General features: G+C 44.5%; 1 protein-coding gene across 3 annotated transcripts in view; it reads left to right on the top strand.

Moving 5' to 3' along the window:
• LOC133114404 (cytohesin-1) overlaps positions 1-20,464 on the top strand; it is a 68,232-nt gene that overhangs the window by 17,716 nt on the left and 30,052 nt on the right. Inside the window, exon 1 of one of the 3 annotated variants that reach the window (XM_061223745.1) lies at positions 11,908-12,147. The exons of the other annotated variants lie outside the window; for them this stretch is intronic. Coding sequence (XP_061079729.1) covers positions 12,120-12,147 — 28 coding nt within the window. The 5' untranslated portion in view covers positions 11,908-12,119. Of the gene's footprint in view, positions 1-11,907; positions 12,148-20,464 lie in introns of those variants that run through there. 3 annotated transcript variants of the gene reach the window in all.

The raw sequence follows: 20,464 nt of genomic DNA, 5'->3' as shown, positions 1-20,464 counted from the left end.
AGCACAATAACTCTTATGTAGTCCTGTAGTTTTGCAGCGGAAGGTGCACTGTATCGTTTACTAAACCAGGTTCGATGTTTGAGATGCTGCTACTGGATATATTTTCATTGCTGCATAAACTGCATAAATGAAGTGCTGTGCACTGCACAAGCATTTAGTCTTACCACTGCACTGCAGCAAATTCTGTTTCTTTCAGGGTAAACCCTTTCTCTCTTATGCCCATGGAGTGTTGTCTGAAGGGCACAGAGCTGCGCCGTTATGGTCTGCAGAAGCATGCCGTAACAAAATCTCTGGGCTCGTTTGCCAATCCTGGCTTCTGCGGGGCCACAGCGACTCAGGGATTGCCTTGTTTTTCAGCATTTGAAATTATTCATACATTAAGTGACTCATCTCAGCAAGGGCTTTGACCTCATCCTAATCACACCAGCCAGCCGCACTGATGTTCCAAACACCCCCAAACTGTGACTGCAGATAACGGAGAAAAGTGTGTGTGTGTGTGTGTGTGTGTGTGTGTGTGTGGGGGGGGGGGGGGGGGGGGAGGTGGGGGGGGCAGAGATTTCCTGAGATGGAATGGCTCAATCTGCTGGATGCTTCAAAGTACGGGGGCATTTTGGAGTCCGAAAGGCAGCACGATGAATCCGTAATCCCAGAGTTCTAAAACTGCCCCTGTCAGCCTGCCTGCTGGTTGTCTGTGTGTCTTTTTTTTAAATAGTAATAAGAAAACAGCATGTGGGCACTAGCAGTTGGGGAGATTGGAAGGAGCTTGTTTCATTTCCAGCCAGGGAAAGGCATGACATCCTGGAGCTGAAAAAAAGACCCATTTTTAAAAATTGAGCATTGTGCTATAGACAAGGTCATGGTGTCCTTCCTGAAAAAACCCAAAAAGGACCTACCTGAACATTCAGGCTCCAACTTACACTCATTTCAACCACTCTTAATGAAAATTACACCTGAGTAATTCAATTGGATCTGTCCATCTTAAATGGACAGCTTTTATGTCGTGAATATTCCAAATTGGGTAGAAATGGTGGAAAAAAAGCATAATAAAAAAATAATAATAATAAAACCAGCCAAGCACCTCAGTATGCATATAGAATGGCATAGCCTAGACAGCAATGATGTTTTCTATGTTTGACCATCCAAGGCATTACAAACAGTGGGGTTGAGAGGTATGTCCTGTTAACAGAGTTCATGGCATGGCAGACTAGATGCTCATCTCACTGACACAAAGATGGAGTTCTTGCGTTCTGTTTGAGGCTGAGCAGCTGGTCCTGTGAACAGCACTGCCAAGAGAGAATCTAACCTCACTTTCTCTGAGGTAAGATTCCAAGCCAATGACTTTTGACTATTGCTAGGATACTGCTGTGATTCTGTAGACTAACCAAATAGCCAGCTACCAAATATTGGACTGTGCTTCCATCTTTGAGGCTGAATAATTCAGAAAAAGTTTAATTGATGGATGGTATGGTCAATAATAGTACTGGTGGTTGTTTTGTCTTTTGGCCTGATCCTTCACGAAGAACTGACAAAATAGGACCAGACATTCCTGCTACCAACTCAAATCTTCTGGAGTGAGACCATAGTGAGGATAGACTGAAGGCTTGAGATGACTATGTGCTTTTGCTAAAGAATAAATTAGGTGTTGATACACACACGTCTGTGTCTTGGTTCTTCGAAGCTTTGCTTCAGTGCTGCCTCGGAATTCTGATTACGTGACTCCCTGACACCAGTTCTAGAAGTTTGTGCTAGAATGTGGCATGTCACAGAGTGAGCCTGCCATCGCAGATCGCCCAGGAGTCCTGGAGACCTCAGAGCCTGGAGAGCAAGTTCTTTATTTATACAGAGAGACTGTGACAATGGACTGTGACCAAGAGTTTAGAACGACCAGCTTCATCATGTAAATCCAGGTGGTTAATATAGTGGCTAGGTGAACTGTCGACATTTGGATTAAGGCTGCCAGCCCACATGTTTCTGCCTTTTTGATTTGATATCGCAGTATAACATTACAAAAAATAATACGATCAGAACAAAATGCAGATAAATGCATGAAACCGCGGAGTATACGGTTTCTGCTGCAAACATGCAGTTCAAATCTGTGACTACCAGATTATTTAGGTTATCTGCACACAAATGGACCTAATTTGATAAGATGACAATCTAAATTTGAAGGACCTTCTGGGAAACAGGGTACTTGTGCTATAAGGAAAGTGCTCAGTACTGAGCTGTTGTGGTGGGGGCTGGCGGGGGTGGAGGGAGGAGGGTCACAGGTGCTCTACAATGTAAATTACATTGAAGTGATTTCACCACCTACGGAATTGCACTGACAAGATGAAAGCGTCTCCCTGACTGTTTAACAAACCATCATCCGGGCTTTTCCTGAGACTGGATATGAAGGCAGAGACATAATCTGAACACTGAGATGGGAACTGAACACAAAGACGGGCACTGAGCATGAGGTGATGGAGAGAGAGAGAGGGATCTAAATCAGATGGGTTCAGGGAAAGAAAAGGGAGGAAGCAGAGAGAGTGAGGAACATGAAAGTGTTTATTTAAAATATTAAGAAGACTTTTTGCACGGTAGGTCTGTTGAAATGTGAGCACGTCTCTGTTGGGTCTTTAACATACAACTCCATGTGTCCTTCAGGTTATTTGACCAGCATGGCTCTTTGTACAGGTATTTACAGGTCAAGCTGGTGCATTAGCATTAGCATTAGTGGGCAAAGCAGGCAAGCAGGGTTTGTGTCAGAGACAGTGACCCTTCCAGGCCTTAAGCTGATTAATTGTCCCTGGAAATAAGTACCTGGACAGTGGCTCCAAATGTGGATTATCCTGCTGCCACACACACACACACACACACAGCCTGGCCCAGGATTGTACGAGATCATAGGATTACTTGAGAAGGCTTTGTGGGAGAGAGTGAGTGACTGGCCTTAAGACTCTGTTAGGCGTTAAATGGAATAAAGTTTCAACCTGTTTAAACTGGGCCTTTTTGCTTTTCTTCAAGGACTATCATGCATTTTACCATAATGCATTTGACGCCATTAACCTTGGAGGTCTGTGTGAGAATTTCACCATTCACAATCACAAAATTGGAAATGCCCCAAGTCTACTTGTTCAGCAAGCTTAACATTGACCAGCGAAATCTTGACTGAAGGAGAGATTTTTCTGTTCCCAAGGTAATGCAAATTGTCTCTCCTTTTTGGACAGCACCACCTGGTGGACAGTATACTACAGTACATCTTTGTTATTTTAATCTAGTTTGTTTAAAACATGCCTTGTTGACTACAGTGGCATAAAGGTGGGTGAATGCACCAGGGCCCCTGTGTTGTTTTTGGTCAGGCATTTTCACTTTCCCCTGTCTTTGATTGGGTGCTTGTGGTTTCTTGCTTGTGGAAGCAGCTGTGTGTGTTTTCCTGTCCTGTCCACTTCAAACTAAAGCTTCACATCATTTTTTTATAAAACGCAGGTGCCTAGTGCACGAATCTCGATCGCCATGACGACCAGATTACTCGGAGCAAAAATTGCAACCTTCCAATCCCCTCGCTCCCCTCTCTCTCTCTCTGTCCGTCTCTCCCTCTCACCCCCTCGCTCTGGTACCAGAAACACACTGAAGCCGTGCTAGAACGCAGGTAGAGCCTTACGCACACACTCATGCCTGCAGCCCCTTGGTCCAGAGTCAGCCTGGCCACACTGCTTAGCGCCCGCGGTGTCACTCTTCCCAGCGGTGCGGGGTAATCGGAGCAAACGCGACCGGGCGGGATGCTGGGGTCTGGTTTAGGCTGACTGATGGGCCGGCACAGCAGAGGCGGTGGTTTTTGGTAAATGAAGATGTGTGAGGTAGTTTGATCCTGCAGATTGCATTACTGCAGGGTGAGAATCAGGTTATTATTTACATTACTCTTCCTGAGAACATTTCCCCCCGGCTGGCCTGTGCCCCATCTGCAGCACAGCCCACTCGCCCCTCCTCCTCCTCCTCCTCCTCCTCCTCATGTCTCCCCTCAAGGGTGACTGCCACTGTTTTACACGCAACGCTCTGCCTCTCTTAACCTCTTTCTCACTCTCCCTCTTGCCCTGTTCTCATTCTCTCTTGCTCTCGCTCTCCCCTCTTTCAGTTTCTCTAGCTGTCCCTCTCTATCCCTCCCCTTCCCCCTCTCTCTTTCTTTCTCACTCCATTCCACTTTCTTGCTTTCTCCCTCCTAGTTTCTCTCTTTCTCTCTCGCTCTTGTTTCTTTCCATTTCTTTCCATTTTGCCAATTTTATTACCCCCTTGTCTGTCTTTCTCTCCCTTGCCATTTAGCCTCTCTTGCACTCATTCATGTCGCTCATATCTAGTGCTGGTGGTGGTGTTGGTGACGCAGCGCCACAAATGTGTTAATGATGGTGCGTGATGATATATGACACTACTGTGTCACAGTGTAAATGAGGTCTGCTTGAGTGATGCCATTCAAATATGGAAATAAACAGAGATGCCTGAGGACCTGTCCACAGCTCAAATAACATCCACACCCTGATTTTATTTTGCATTTTTCCTGTCTCCAGTGAAAGCTCAAAAAATGAATTCATATGGTTTTTTTTTATATCATTTTTGGGATAGAGTAGACACCCTGAGGCACATTGCAAATGTATTGCATCTGAAAATTTGCTGCATTTATGATTGAACATTGTACTACCGCAGATGACCAATAGAGGTCAGATCATTCACACGGGAGCTTAGGCCAGTGTGAAGACATGCAGTGTCAAAACCACAGGAAGAACAGTGCTGCCATTTATCAAAGTGAATTTAGCAAACTTCGTGAAATGCCACAGTTCTGTCTTGCAAGAAAGAGTTGTGGTTTAGCAACACGTGTCTGCAGCTATTGAGTACACGTGCCAGGTTATATTACATTCAGTTACTTTACCTCACAGGGTACTTAACCTTGTTACGGTGCATTATTTCCTGAGCACACATAAACCATCCATGCCTTACATTTTGCATGTTATCAGCTGAAAATGTAATGCAGTATAAATGAAAGAAATGCAGGTGATGTGTACTGAGTGAAATGGCAGAGCCCCAACTGGGATTTAGACCTGTCATTTCCTGCCAAATAGTTTGCCTTGTTGTTACGCCACAATAAGATTTATTTACGGAAATCTGACTCCACCTTCTGTTATATTTGATATGTTTCAACAGGCTTAACTAGAATCCTCTGTGTGTACGCACACTATTTGGAATGTCTTGTGAGACACTGAGCATCTCTATGCAGCTGATCGAGAGCCCAGAATGAACCCTGGTCACTGAACAGTACATAAACTAGGCTACTGGAGCACTGCATAAACAGCTGGAATCATAGCGTGTTCATTGGTTCCAAGGAATTCCAGCCTTATTTTTTTGTAATTCCAGATCTGGGGGGTACATCACTGTCACGCGCCGTGACACACCCCTGAGAGGATAGACGAGCTGGACACAGGGAGATATCGGAAGTCCGATTGCACGATTGCACCGCCATGTTATTATATTGTCACAGGACCGGGAAGGAAAGAGAGCGAGAGAACGAGAGAACGAGAGAGCGAGAGAACGAGAGAACATAGCTTGTACGTAGCTTGCCTTCTCCCTTCATCCTCACGGGATTGGGGTAAAAACAACAAACTAAAATAACAGAAGAAAACCGAAACCTCAACTGCAGCTTTTCAGCGTTGCTTGCAGCTCACACGAACACAGCTCTCTCGTACACGGCTGTCCCTGGTACGGTTGTTTCCTGGTTTCAGAACCCTACTGCGGGAAGAGCACACATTTTAAAAGCCAGGACTAATTCACAATGTAGTCCAGGTGTGTGCCTACTTAACCGGTAGGCATGGTCCTCGGATTGCTCTGCTTCCTTCCCGCAGACTGTGCCCTTGCCACAATTACGAAGCGAGATTACTAAGCTAGCTGGGTAAGTTCACCGAGTAAAACCCGGAACAGCCGTTTTCACGTCAGTCCATGTTCCAGTTTTTGAAGGGCTCTGGGTTTTACTCTGTGAACTTATCCAACTAACTTAGTGGCGTCACCTGCACTTGTGCATGTGGGGCACTGCAGCTGAAGGGTGTACACTCGAGTGCGCTAGTGCTTACAAGAGGGGGCACATCTCACGCCCGATGCTAACCTGTCATGTCACTGGAAGGAACTAAATAAGCAGTAGCCTGAGGAACCCTGTCATAGTCTCTGAATGGCACCGATCAGGGCTCCACCCTGTGATTATGGGGCCCAGTTAGGGCTCGTGGGGCACGCCTTTATGGACTGAGCGCTGACTGCCCTCCGTACTCACAGTATCCTGCGGCGTGGCTTTGCTGAGCCTGCTGAAGGGTTTCCATGGGTCCCGTGCCTCTGTTGCAGTTGGCAGTACCAGACTCCGGCGGGAGTGCGGGGCAGGTGGGCTTTTGGTTGCCGAGGCACTGAGCGGTTCTGAGCCTGGCCACGTGTCTCTGAACGAGGCAAACAGCACAGCTGCCAGCCCACAGTCCCCGTGCAATAAGCAGCCGGTTTCCAGGGAGACAGCTTTCTACACTAATGCCGGAGAGGAGTCGGAATATTGTTTTTCCATCTCTGTACCATCTCTCTCTCTCTCTCTCTCTCTAACTCCTTTGTTCCTCTCTCATTGTTCCCCTGCCTCTTTCTCAGCATCTCCTTTTATTCCTGGTTTCTCTCTCTCACCTCCTTTCTGTCTTCCTCTCTCATTCCCTCTGTCTCTCTCACTTTGTAGCTGACTCATTATATTGTTCCCAGAGAAGCATAGCTGTGTTTCTCAGATTCAGTAGTTTATACACTGCATGTACACACACACACAAACACACACACATACACACACAGCTGATCTGTCCACCACGGGATAATGTCAGTCTAACAGCAAATGTAAGTTTGTCAAATATACTGAGTACTGAGTTGACATCAGGTAATGTTTGGAAGGCTACCCTCACAATCTTGTTTTTGCGTTTTAGACGGTCCCTTTGTACCACATCGTCATGGCGATTGACACGTTAATGGAAAACTGAAATGAACGCACGTCGAGCTGAAAAGGGCAAATGAGCGGGGTCAAATCTGCAATGCCCCATAGGCTCCATAGCCTCACCCAGGGCCAGGCCTTTCTGTGTCAACTTGACCAGGGAAGCCATCATGGTTGTGCTCTACCCCATCGCTGCCCTTTTGGCACTCAGTGGTCTGCATTGTGTTTGCCGGGACCTGGGCGGTGGCACCTTGTTGATCGGGGAACAATGGCCCACGAGACGGCCCCGGGTTGTCAGATTACCCATGATTCCAGTGCAGTCCTAATCTTTTGACTGATCTGTTGTATAACAAGAAATATGCTTGTGAATGCACCATCTGGTGTGTGTGTGTGTGTGTGTGTGTGTGTGTGTGTGAGTGAGAGTGCGCGTGCGGGTGCATGCGGGTATGTGGTGCCCTATTGTGTCCACACAACTGCATTGAATTCTTACTAATAAGCTTGTTGCATGACTCCATTTTTGAGTTGAGATGACTCATCATTAAGACTGCCATTTTAGATTTCACAGTGTATACACACATTTTGAATGCAGATACTACCAACGTCCCCACATTGCAGTCGTGTGGCTTTCTCAAGGGTCCTTCGCATTTCTTAGTAGGCTGTCCCATAGGCCAGTATGACTTTGTCATTACCTCCCATATCCCAGGATGCAATGTGAGCAAGCAAGGTCTCAGGAAACAATGCTAGGAAGAAGTGTGATCCGCAAATAGCGCTGCTTGCCTCTTTTGCAGTGTGGAAACAAAACAGCCCCTCCCTTTGTGCTAAAAGATGTGAAAGGTGGAGTCGGTGTTCTCTGGTTGAGTTCTGGGTCATTGAGCCCGCGGGGCAAAGCTGTGCTAGCATACATAACTCTCTACTTTAACTCTTTGTGGAACTTGTCATCACTTGTGGAACTTGTCATCATGATGGTGCAATACAAGCCATTTATCATGTACTTGCATGATAACTCACCAACAGTTGTTTTCTGTTGATATCAGAGAAAAGGACGGTGTCTGACTTGAAGCTATTCTTGGGTGAAGTTGTTGGGAAAAATAAGTGTAACTTGGAGATTTAGCTGTGCAGTAAATAGAAGATGGACAGCAAATGGACTGACAGCGGCGGAAAAGGCCGCACTGTCTTTCCACAATGTAATGTAATGAAAGAGGATGGTAAAGTATAATGTTTAACTAGCAACAAAAACTCACCAGCCTGTGCATCAAGTAATATCTTGTTATTGTGTGAATGTCTATTCATGTTTTTAAATACTTTCGGCTGAAACATGAATGCTATCTTATGCCAATTTGTAATGAAACACCAATGCAAAATCAAAAGTTCTTTCATGGTGTGTTGGAAGTTTGATTAATCTGGCTACATCTGGAACATGCACACCCTCAATACAGAGCGTCTTGCTCTTGTTGTCTTGTTTTAAAGTGTATAATGTCTGCATTGCAGCTCTGTACTATTGTTGAAGCCGCGTGGTAGAGGGTTTCTGACAGCAGGTCTTCGGGTCATTTTAGCTGACAGCATTTGCAGACGACATCCAGTGCGAATGGCAACATAGTACAACCTTTTCCTTTTTCCAGAAAACGGCTGAATTAAAATATTGATATTTTTATCAATGAGAATGACTAGTGTGTAAAATAGCCTATGGGAAATGGTGAATGGTTTGTGTAAAATGAGATTTGACCACACATCTCAATATTGCCATTTCCGGCACATAGCCAAGTCATTAGACATACAAAGGACACAACACATTGTCCGCTTAATAAATGCACATACAATTGAAATGCTATTTGGAGAAGAATCAAATGAACGTCTTATTTTGCATCATGAAATGCGGGACTGATTTTAATGTTGCTCATTGTATAAAATGGTCATGTGTTTAGTGTTGGAATGAACAAGGCCTCCCTTTGTGCTGTATTGGGACACTTTAAGTTCATAATATGTGAGCACATTTACTTGTCCTGCGGTGCACAATGAAGTGAATGAAGTCTTTGTGAGCCACATGTATGGAGAGGGCTGTGTCACCAGTTTCTTCCCACAAAATGAAATTCAACTATGAATATGAGGTGAAAGTGCAGACTGTCACCTTTTAATCTGAGGGTATGTACATCTATATTGTGTGATCTGTGTATGAATTGCATCCTTTTTTAGTGCCTCCATTTTAGGGGACCAAAAGCCTTCTCAGCCGTTTTTGATTTGTCAAGTGTATTCAATCGCTTCAGGTATAAGGTGTCAGTGCGGGTATAAGAGAGCTTTCAGTATCTAGTCCTGATTCTAGGCTTTGTATTGCCTTTGGAATCTGTTATTGGTGTTTGACAACATGAAGACCAGAGTTGTGTCAATGACGGTGAAGGAAGCCATGAGGCTGACAAATAAGAAAAAAACAGTCAGCGACATAGGCCAAACAATAGCCTTACCGAAATAACCTTTCGGAATACCATGGAGAGGGTAGGCTGCCTCCTGAAACGGAGCCCAAAGAGCCTGGTATAGGCCTACCCTCCAGATCTTTTTATTTTATTTTCATGGAGATGTTGCCTTCGACAGGCAAGTACATGGCCAGTCAAGCAGCTGACGTTCACCTCTCGGCACGCATATGTGGTGCTTTACAGAAACATTGGAGGCGATAGAGGGTGACAGCTGGAAGATCTGCCTTATCACCCCCTGCATATCACTCCCCTGCGTATCACTCCCCTGCGTATCACTCCCCTGCCGTATCACTCCCCTGCGTATCACTCCCCTGCGTATCACCCCCCCACCGCGCGTATCACTCCCCTGCCATATCACCCCCCTGCCATATCACCCCCCTGCGTATCACCCCCCTGCGTATCACTCCCCTGCGTATCACTCCCCTATCGTATCACTCCCCTGTGTATCACTCCCCTGCCGTATCACTCCCCTGCGTATCACTCCCCTGCCATATCACTCCCCTGCCATATCACTCCCCTGCATATCACCCCCCTGCGTATCACTCCCCTGCCGTATCACCGTATCACTCCCCTGCCATATCACTGTATCACTCCCCTGCTGTATCACTCCCCTGCCATCGCTACTACCCAGACAGCATTCCTACTCATCTTTAAACGAAACTGGTTTTACCAGCAGACGTGCAAGGACACGCAAATGTATTAAAAACAACCCATACACATACACAAGTGATAGTTATGCGTTTTATAGGGATTAAAAAATATATATCTGTCTACAAGGCTACTCATAAACCATGGTGAAAAGTGTCTTCTGAAAACTTTTGCGTTGTTAATTAGTTGAAACTTTTCTTGTGATGTTTTGACGATGCAAAAGCGTAGTTTTTGCCTCCATATTCTCCCACAAATGCTGATGGGCTCGCTTCAGTGCCATGCAGTTTGTGATGCTCATAGGTTGGGGCAGTTGTCTGCTCCCTGGGGCAGTCTGTGGACTGACTGTGGGACCTATCCCCTCCCGCCATTACACACGGACAGCACTTTCATCCATGACATGCCCCTAACCCCATGCTTTACATTAGAAAATTGCTCATTGAACTATTCTCTAATGTGCCAAGTGACCCCAAAGTATGTGGCCTAGATGCAATATCTGTACAATCCACCACCCCTCTAATTCTAAGTCACCATTATTATTGGATTTCTATGGTGTTGTAAGTCGTTGTGGATTTGAAATTAAGTACAAAAACGTTTTTGGTTTTACTGCTGCCTTCCTAAAAGACCTCATTCTAGACTTTTGCATCCTAAATAATCAGTATTGAACAGGACCATAAAATGCATATCATAAGCGACTGTACCTTATATGAATCATCATAATAATAATTATATGAATATCCTTATATGAATCATCATAATAATAATATAAATAGCAACAACAGTAATAATAATAACAATAACAATAATAATAATAATAATAATAATAATAATAATCCATCCATCCATCCATCCATCCATTATCTGAACCCGCTTATCCTGAACAGGGTCGCAGGGGGGCTGGAGCCTATCCCAGCATACATTGGGCGAAAGGCAGGAATACACCCTGGACAGGTCGCCAGTCCATCGCAGGGCACACACACCATTCACTCACACACTCATACCTATGGGCAATTTAGACTCTCCAATCAGCCTGACCTGCATGTCTTTGGACTGTGGGAGGAAACCGGAGCACCCGGAGGAAACGAACCCAGGACCTCCTTGCTGTGAGGCGGCAGTGCTACCCACTGCACCATCCGTGCCGCCCAATAATAATAATAATAATAATAATAATAATAATAATAATAATAATAACAATAACAATAATAAATAAATTATTATTATTTTTATTTTATTATTATTATTACTGTTATAATCATAATACTAATAATACATTCTAATAAATTATGATAATAGTGGTTATTATTATTAGTGTCATTATTATTAGCACCAACAACAAACAAAATACAATGTGTTATACGAAATATCTGGATAAGGGTATAACTCGCCTCAACATAAATATAGATTTGTAGCTGTTTCTGGCTGTCATCGAATTTTGTGTGACAGGGTTAATGGCTAGGTTAGGTTAGCAGTGCCGATGTGCTAATTGGAATTTACTTATTTAAATATACTCACATTAGAACTCTTTCACTTACTGACTCAGAAAATGTACCGATTTATATCTCAGCATGCTGTTGCAGATTTAACAGTTACTCTTCCGGCTGTGTTGGCGTATCAGTACTGCATAGGTCAGCACCCAGGCTTCGAGATTAGTGTTTTTGTCATTCACTTTCCCTGCCCAGCCCCCATCGCAACCCTTGACTGTCGCGAAACAACTGGGTGTGTGTGTGCGTGTGAAACTGAACACCGACAGCTCTCCGGGGCGGAATTACGCACGGACAGCGAGCGCGTCATTTGGCAACCCTTCCCTCCTCCCTTACCAACCCCCGCAACCGGTTGACTAGAGCGAAGTATATTGGCCAGTGTGGACTGAAACCACTCCCTACAGCTCCCTCCTACTGAAAGCGATCTGCCAAAGCACGATTTGTTTTTCGATAGAAAGATATCTTCCCTAAGTAAAAGGCGACCAACACGCGATTTAACTAACTTTGCTCAGTATTCAAAGCAATTTGATTACCGATCGATTCGCATCTGTTCGGAATTCAGAAGACACGATGGTGCTGAAGTCGGAAGACGGAGTCGGTAAGTTTCAAGCCTACTTGCTATTAAAACTTTATTGCTCCTCGTGAAATGTCTGTGAAACGTCATATGACTGATTCTTTTTGAAATATTTCTATTTGTTACATTTGCAAGTGTAAATATGTTTTGTAATTGTAAAGTAGCCTACGTTTGCGATATTTGTGAAATGATATAATGGTGTTTAGTCAACAGGTCGCGTGTTGAGTTTGGCGTTCCACGAATAGACTGGTCTCTTGTTTGGGCCGATAATGGAATGTAACTATGTAGACTACTACAAATACGTAAGACCAGTAAGAATTCGTGATATGCAAGTACAGAAGTTTCATTTGCTACACTAGAGTTGCATATAATTTGTTCTGATTATAGCCATACATTTTACAATAAAATAATAATGATGGTCTATATTCTTGGTGTTGTATATTAACAGAACATGTGAATATACTTTTTGTGTAAACATGTAAACTTTTTAAACCAGAATGTAGGCTACATCCACCTCAAGAAACAAACTTTAGGTGGATAACTTATTTTAAAACATAATCAGCTTCTCCCCGTGTCAAATAGTTTTTGGTTGTTGAAGGTGCATGTTCTGTTTATTAAAGTGGTAGACACAAAGACACATTGCTTCATCATGTCTATTACTCATAGCCGAGAATATCCACTTATAAGACAGTGTAACAGGGTTTTTTTTTTCCCCATGAGCATCAGATAAAGCAGTGAGGGTCCATTATGTCTGGTACTTTTTCATGAGCTACTGCACACAGATGGGTTGTGTACAACTGACACATGTATTAATGTCATTTTTAGCAGTTCAGATTCAGTTTCTGCTGCAACCTGATGTTCATGAACATACCTTCCAGTTTCAGTGAATAAGCTGTCACACATATCCTGTATCTTTATTTTTTGAGACTGCGTCAACTTCAGAAAAGTAATTCCACCGGCATTCCCTTTTAAGTTTTCTCTGATTTGGTGGCTAGACATCACGCGTTGCTCTTTTAGCCTTGTTCTTGCCCGTCCTAATAAAGGCTTTTTATCCATTTTTTCACCCGGAGACAGAGTGCCTTGGTTTGTCCGTCCTTCGTGCTGTTCGCCTTTGTCAAGCAATATTGTTTCATAGGTGGCTACATGTGTTTGAATATTATTGTTGGTTGTACAGAAGTAAACTCAACATTGTACTTTTGTAAACAGTGTCCCGGGAAATGAAAACACGATGCCTGAGAGGCCACTTCCTGCTCCTGTGATAGCTTGTCAGTCATGGTCTTCCCTTGCAGGCCTTGTGTCACAATGCCAGTCGTAATCGGACGCCGACATAATCCACGCATTTGCCCTGATAACAGAAGGATCAGTGGTTCTAATTTAATCGAAAGTCATTAAAGAAAGGCCTCACTAAATGACTGGATTCAAATGCAGTTTAATGTGGCGCAAACGGCATGCGTTTTCTGAATACCAAGTAAGGCTTCCCATTTGCAAAATGAACTTCATCGTAATATGCTTCATTTCCATATTTATGCATTTGATGCAAAAGTGCCATTATCTTTATAAGGAAGCTGGAAATAGGCACAGTGATTGTTTTGCATTGCGCACCGTGCGTTTCCTCTCTTGGGAATACTTTAAATGAAGCACATTTTTAGCTGTAAATCATCTTTTAATCTCATTAGCGGGAAAGAAAGCCCTTGGCTGCCTGGATCCCTTTATGCCTGTAGCACTTTAGTGATTGAATTGATTGGATGCTGTAGAATCTCTGTGTCTGTTGCCTGTAAATGGTATTGGGCACTGGTTTCTGAAAGGTTTCAGTTCCTTACGGAAAAGGGTGGACTATAAAATGTTGTTGGTTTAGTGTCTCTAGCTCTGGACGTATCTGGGCTTGAACAGTCCACTGAGTCCTAAAGCTGCCTGGTTTTAACTTTCTGAGAGAGAATTCAGAGGAAAACTGAATTTAGAGATGCGACAACCTTTCAGTTTTCACTTCTCAGTAAATGTAGGCTACATATGTGCAGTATTTTTGTTTTGCAAAGTTTTTTTTCTCTTTCATTTCCTTCACACCTGTCCTGTTCAGCGGATACAGGGGTAAAATATCAGTTTCGCCACATTGCTAGATTCATTGTGCAAAGTTTCAAGGCTTTTTCTCTCATACATGGTTTCTAACCTGGGGGGTATATCACAAAGTAGGATTACTGCGTTAGCTGGATAAGTTCACCGAGTAAAACCCGGAACTGGTTATTTCAGTCCATGTTCCAGTTTTGGAAGGGTTCCGAGGTTTATGCACAAAACACGTTGCTGGGCTTGGCAGAATGTGGCATCTGTGGGCATCTGTTTTTATGTAAAGAAAAATGTGCCTTTTGAGATGTGTTTGTTTTCTAATCACTGTGTTGCCATTTACATTTTTTGTTTAGCCAAACACAGCTGCCACATTATCGCTGTGCTGAATTTCAGATGAAACCCCTTCAGCTGTACGCAGCTGCGGATAGACTTCTCTAAATTGCCTTCGGTTCAGGGGGAAAATCACAGGAGAGGAAATCGGGTGCTTTTGGAGGAAGGTGAAACCTGAAGCAGCGATTGTAAAATGTGCTGTTTTTATCCTCTATGCCTTCAAAAGAAGCTATAAGTGATCAATTTATTTGCAAAAAAAAGCTTGTTATATAGTATTATGTTTTCTGCATGCAAAGTATTTTTCACTCAAATATATATATATATATATATGTATATATATATATATATATATATATATATATATTTATTTATCTTGGTGGCCAATGCCATGAAAGAGATCCAGTTTAATTCTTATTAAATACAGAATTAATTGTATGTGTTTAACAGGGACTGTGCACAGGCACCTAGTAGCTAAATTCCATCGGTTGTCGGAATGATGTCCTGTAATGTTGCTAATTCTGAAGCGTCCTGGCAAGATTCTCCATTCCTGAATTGGTGGATCAGTAAGTACTTTAGACATTTTCAAATTATAAATAGGCATTCTGTCCTGAACAGTTCTTTATAATCCAGATTCAGTGTAGCTCAGTGGACTGATACCTGGTCCAGAATGGCCTTGGATTCTGGCTGGCTGTTTAGGCCTAACCGTGAATGGTGCAGAAAGTTAACCAGCAGTTCCCTGCCCCAGAAAGCATTCAGATAAAGCTTTAGTTCATAATTGGGGGCAGCTTGAGAGTGGCTCAATCATTCAGGAACTGGGAGTAAACAGAATGATCGCTAATTTGATGTCTTCCATGTGGGGTAAATGCTATTATACCCTTGGGCAAGGCACTCTTCGTGAATTACCCTCGCAGTATTAAACTGTTTTGATTCCAAAATGTAAACCTAAGTGTACATGTGCCTCGATGTCTGCACACTAGCACAGTAGATAATGTAATGTAATGAGGCTTTTAGAAATCTCCCATTTCCAGTTCAGTTCCTAAATCTGCGCTGGGTGAAATTTGACCCAGGTATCGACAGTCAGCAAACGGATCGAAGTAACCCACATCTTACACTCCAGTTGTGCTAGCGGAATGGCTTAATCGCATCATCCCCTTTCGGCTGTCTCCCGGCTATTCCTGCTCCATTCTGGCAGGTCAGGTTTCGCTCTCCCGCTTTCCGTAGCTGCGCATGTGTGGGAAGTGCGGTGAGCGCGGTGAGCAAGGCACTCGATTGAAAAAGCTTCAGTATGTTCCCTGCTGTATAAATGGATAGCATGTAGAAAGTTGGTCTGGATAACAGCCTCTGCTGAAACGCTGATAACGTAATGTACGTTCACACCCTCCAGAGCTGTAGCTTCGCATCGCTGTGGTTCAAGCAGGCCTCACTGGCAGTTGCCATGGATATCCAGTGTTGCTGGGAGTCATCCAGTGTTGCCATGGCATTAGAGAAAATGAGGATATATATATATATATACAACCGGCCCGACACGCCCCTAAACACAGCTCTCTCGCGCATCCTTGTCTCTGCGTGACTCTGCCTCGGGCGGGAGTCTGTAAAAACAGCTCTGCGTCTCCAGACACTTGAATGCAGAAGTCCTCGAAGTTTCTGTTTACTGTTGTTCTTGCTAACCACGGTGCATGTGCTCTGTGGTTTCTGGAACTGCGTGCTTGCAGAAGACACCTGTGTTGCATGTCCGCGTCATCTTGTTGTGGAGTTACGTCTCTGCCTGGTGTGATCAGTGTGAGGGCGAGGCCCAATCCGGAAACTAGGCTACAGTTGAGTTTTTATTTAGCTTTTTTTCTTTTCTTTAAAAAAAAAAAAATAAATAATCATTTTGAGCTCTTCCTTCCCCCTTTCTCTTTATCTCTCTTTATTCCTTTTCAAAGTTCCTCTTTGTCGGTCTTCTTCTGTCTCTTCCTTAATTTCCTTGTTTTTCTTTCTCCGTCTCTCCCACTCATCTACATCATCTTTGTCTTCTTTTCTCTGCCCTTTTCTTTCCCCTTCATGCCCCTCTCTTCACTGCCCTCCCCCCCTCTCTCCCTCCCTGAGCAGGTAGGGGCAGGTTCTCGTTCCCCTCGTGTTTGGTTGTCGGCAGTGAAGTGCGGGCCTGAGCAGCTCTTAAAATGGCAGAATTCAGCAGCGAAAGCAAACGGCACCTGTCCCACACATGGCCCTGTAGGCCTGCAGCACTGTGGGAAACGTGAGGCTCCTTCCCAATGCAAATCCGGCCGTGCGCTGGATAATTATCAAATTCCTGTACCCTTCAGGAAGGACATTTGCATGTTATGTCTGTGGATAATGAAGTGAGGCGTGTGTGTTGAGTGTGTGCACTGCATGTATGTGGGTATAGGTGCATGCACATATGTGTGTTTAGGGTGTATATATACTATGCATGTGTATGCGCACGCATGTGTGTGTTTGGTATGTATACACTGTGTGTGCGTGAGAGAGAGAGAGAGAGAGAGAGAGAGAGAGACTGGTAGAGAGACAGAACATGCCTGAGTGCTACCCAGGTCTGTACACTGCTTTGTTTATGTAGGCTGGCAGGCCCGGTTGTTTTCTTCTTCATGTGTTTCGGCCAGCGGGTTCCTCCTGCTCTGTGTGTGGGGTTAAATGAGAGAGCTGCACCTCAGCAGCAGCCTTTGTGTTTCGTCTGAGGAGTGAATGGCTGGGTGAATTATATGCGCATTTGCTGTAAAAACAGACCACAGGAGAGACTGCTGCTTGGTGCTATGTGTGAGAAACGGCTTTATCCACAGCTCAGCTTTGAAATGCAGACCAGGCCGATGAGCCTTTGGCAGTGATGGACTGAGGTAAAGCTCCGAAGAGTACCTGGGGGAAGTTCTGAAGTGGAGTGCGTGTGAACATGAGCGTGGGTGCATGTGCAGTTGTAGGACGGAGGCGGGGTGGGTAGGTGGTTCGCTGGTATACTTTCAACCGCAGTTGCCGTGGGAGCACGGTCACATTGTAGCGCTGTGAGGTCTTGTGACACAGGTTTTTCTGACCGTCAGCATGCGCCAGGTGCAGTTAGAGACAAGGGCAGTCAAGTGTTCTGCAGTCTGCACCGATGTTGGAGTCCTGGGGTTCGTGCAACCGCCCGCCCCGCCATTCTGCCCGTTTCGCGGCTCCGCCCAGAGCTGTGAGACAGTGCTTTGACAGGAAGCCGCGGGCCCCTGCTATCAGCCCAACAGGAAGTACGCTCCCTTTCCACTTCCTGCCTCTCTCGGGTGCCATCTGACGGGGGGCGGAGACTGTCACTCACTGTTTCTCTGCCGCGTTGTTTACAGGGTTCGCGCAGGGTTTGTTTTCACGGTTTCTGTGTGAGCTGAGCTTCCTGTAAAAGGTTTGTGTTACCATGTAACTTCTCTGCTGTAGAGAGCAGGTGACATAAGTCTTGCTGTTGCCAGGAAAAGTGATTTTTGGTGACAGGAACTGGTTTCACGGGGATTAATTATAACTCCCTGTCTGCACACATTGACCCCGATAGCGCACGGATGGTTTTGCTGCCTTGCGTCCAATGCTAAAGATGAGACTTTTATGAATTTATGAAATGTGCAATTTCTGTAAATCGTATCACACAGTTTAACCATAAGTTTGCCATCTCTAGTTTCTCACATAGTTTCTTTGCAGTTTGATAGCTCTTCCTTGACGTTCTGACAGTGGATAAGAGGCTCTCCCTGTGTGTTGTTCGAAAACCTCTCGCATACGCAGCTGTGCTGCTCGTAATGTGAAAAACGTAGATGCTCTGTAGGTAAACGGGGCCCGAGGTGCAGGTTGCCTTTGTCAACAGTTGATATAGATTTTAATATGACAGGAAATGTATATTCGCAGTTCACGGTTGAGGTGTTTACATTGCGCATAATCAGCATCAACTTTGTATTGTGATTACGCATACATCATATGTGGTTTTGAGTGGCGTTGGTTATGTAGTCACATAGTTATGTATGTGTATCGTGTAGCATATGAGATGTGGGGGAGGGGGGGGGTTTATTGTCACATGTTTCTCTCATACATTTCTTTGGCGCAATACATCACAATGGAATAAATGTCATACCAAATGAAATAATGTAGTCTCAGGCTCATATGTATTCATTACATCTTCATATCTTATTTCAGTACAGAGTTATAGTCAGTTCAGTAGAGGGTGTGCACATTGGATTTTTCAACAAATAAGCACCAATTCATTGTGAATGTATTTTTATTTTTTAACCAAATATAACCGATGGACCGTCAAAAATCCCTATGACGAACAACTGCAGAACATCTCCCTTTCCACCCCCATTTCCTGTCAATAGTCTCAATGACGAAAGACAGCAGAACTCTGTGACCTGTGGCAGTTGTGTCTATTGTATATCTGAGTCAGATTGACAGTTCCAGCGCATATAAATTGGTCGGAACAAGTATCAATTCGGCTTATGTAGATCAGGGATATGTCTGCTGATCTAAACTATATGTATGTATAATAATCCACAATAACATTAGTATTATTACATCAAACCTGCTGATTATACAGCATCACAGTATTTTTGAGCAAGTTATGTGCGTCAGTTTATAGTGACTTTCCCCAAACCAACATTTGTGCTAATTAGGACTATATCCCAAGTCAGCTAATCATAAGTCTGCAGCTAAAGTCACTTTATTCTCTCCTCTACTCAGTGCAAGGGTGAAAAACTAGAAAACCATAACTCAAAACACAAAGTCACATAAAATGGCTGCTCAATTTTGAGGTTGTGCCTCTTGTTTTGGAGGAAGGAACCATGTGACACCACTCTCCCCTGTATGTGGAATGTGTGTGGTATGTGGAAGAGCGAGGTGAAGAGTGTCTTTGTCTGTGTGTGTGTGTGTGTGTGTGTGTGTGTGTGTGCGATCACAGGATGTTTATTCAGCACAGCTATGTCCCTGTTTATGTAGAGCAGAGGCCTCTGTCCCAGGCCTGGATCCTCTTAAAGCCCCGTAAGCATCTCTTAAAAACACTGTCTCCCAGTCCGGCCCCAATCTGCTGACCCCTGGGGAATGTGTGCAGGACTCTCACCATACACAGGGTTAGCCAGCGCATAGCCAAGGGACCGTGTGAAACTTTCAGTCCCTCCACACTCAATGCAATAACGTTGGGGTAGCCAGCATACGGACAAGGGACTGTAATAAAAGTTCAGTCTGAACCTCTAAACCCATTCCGAGGAGCCGTAGTGACATCTTAATCGGGGTGTCCTCATATTATCAATGAGCCAGCTATTCGAGAAACAGAGCTTGCTAAGGAGTAGCAGTATGCAGAGACGATACTGTTTCATGAATTTTCAGTTTCGGCGAGGTGGGGGGCGTCAAAAATCTAATAAGCATTTCAAACTATTATCAGTATGCAATAATAGACATTTTTGTCTGTTATAACAACTTGCCGATAAAACTTGCTGACTAGCCTCAAGTCCGCGAGCAACCATTTGACCTCCTGTTGGAAAACACCCGTCTTAATGGTTCACTCTGGCCTTAAATCATGAGACTTGCCCTGAATTCTAGATGGTGTTGTTTCTGACAATGGTCTACAGAAGAAGAGAAACAAACAAAAAGTGGCCAGCCTTGTGACCCAACCGTTGCTCATGTCCTGTGCTTCCCTTGCCTGTGAGACAGGGTGTTACGGAAATGGCCGCAGCCTTTCCCGTAAGGCAGGTGTGAGACCGGCCTCCGCACAGCACAGCTGAGAGTAGGCGAGGCATTTTAACCTTTAACTCCAGGGACAGCAGCTGGTCACATGTGGATGAGCAACCTTTCCCATTGGCCGATGCCTGTGACACGTGCGTGCATTTCACTTGGTTCCCAGAGGGGGCGGCGTGGAGCCGGAGTAGATGTTGTGCGCCATCATTAAAGTTCCCCCCAGGAACAGCCCGCCACGATCAGCCCATGTTCCACACTCGGATTCACA

The sequence above is a fragment of the Conger conger genome, chromosome 16 (genome assembly GCF_963514075.1).
Source record: "Conger conger chromosome 16, fConCon1.1, whole genome shotgun sequence".
Lineage (NCBI taxonomy): Eukaryota > Metazoa > Chordata > Actinopteri > Anguilliformes > Congridae > Conger > Conger conger.
The sequence above is the reverse complement of the archived record's forward strand: the minus strand, read 5'-3'. Positions and strand labels throughout refer to the sequence as shown.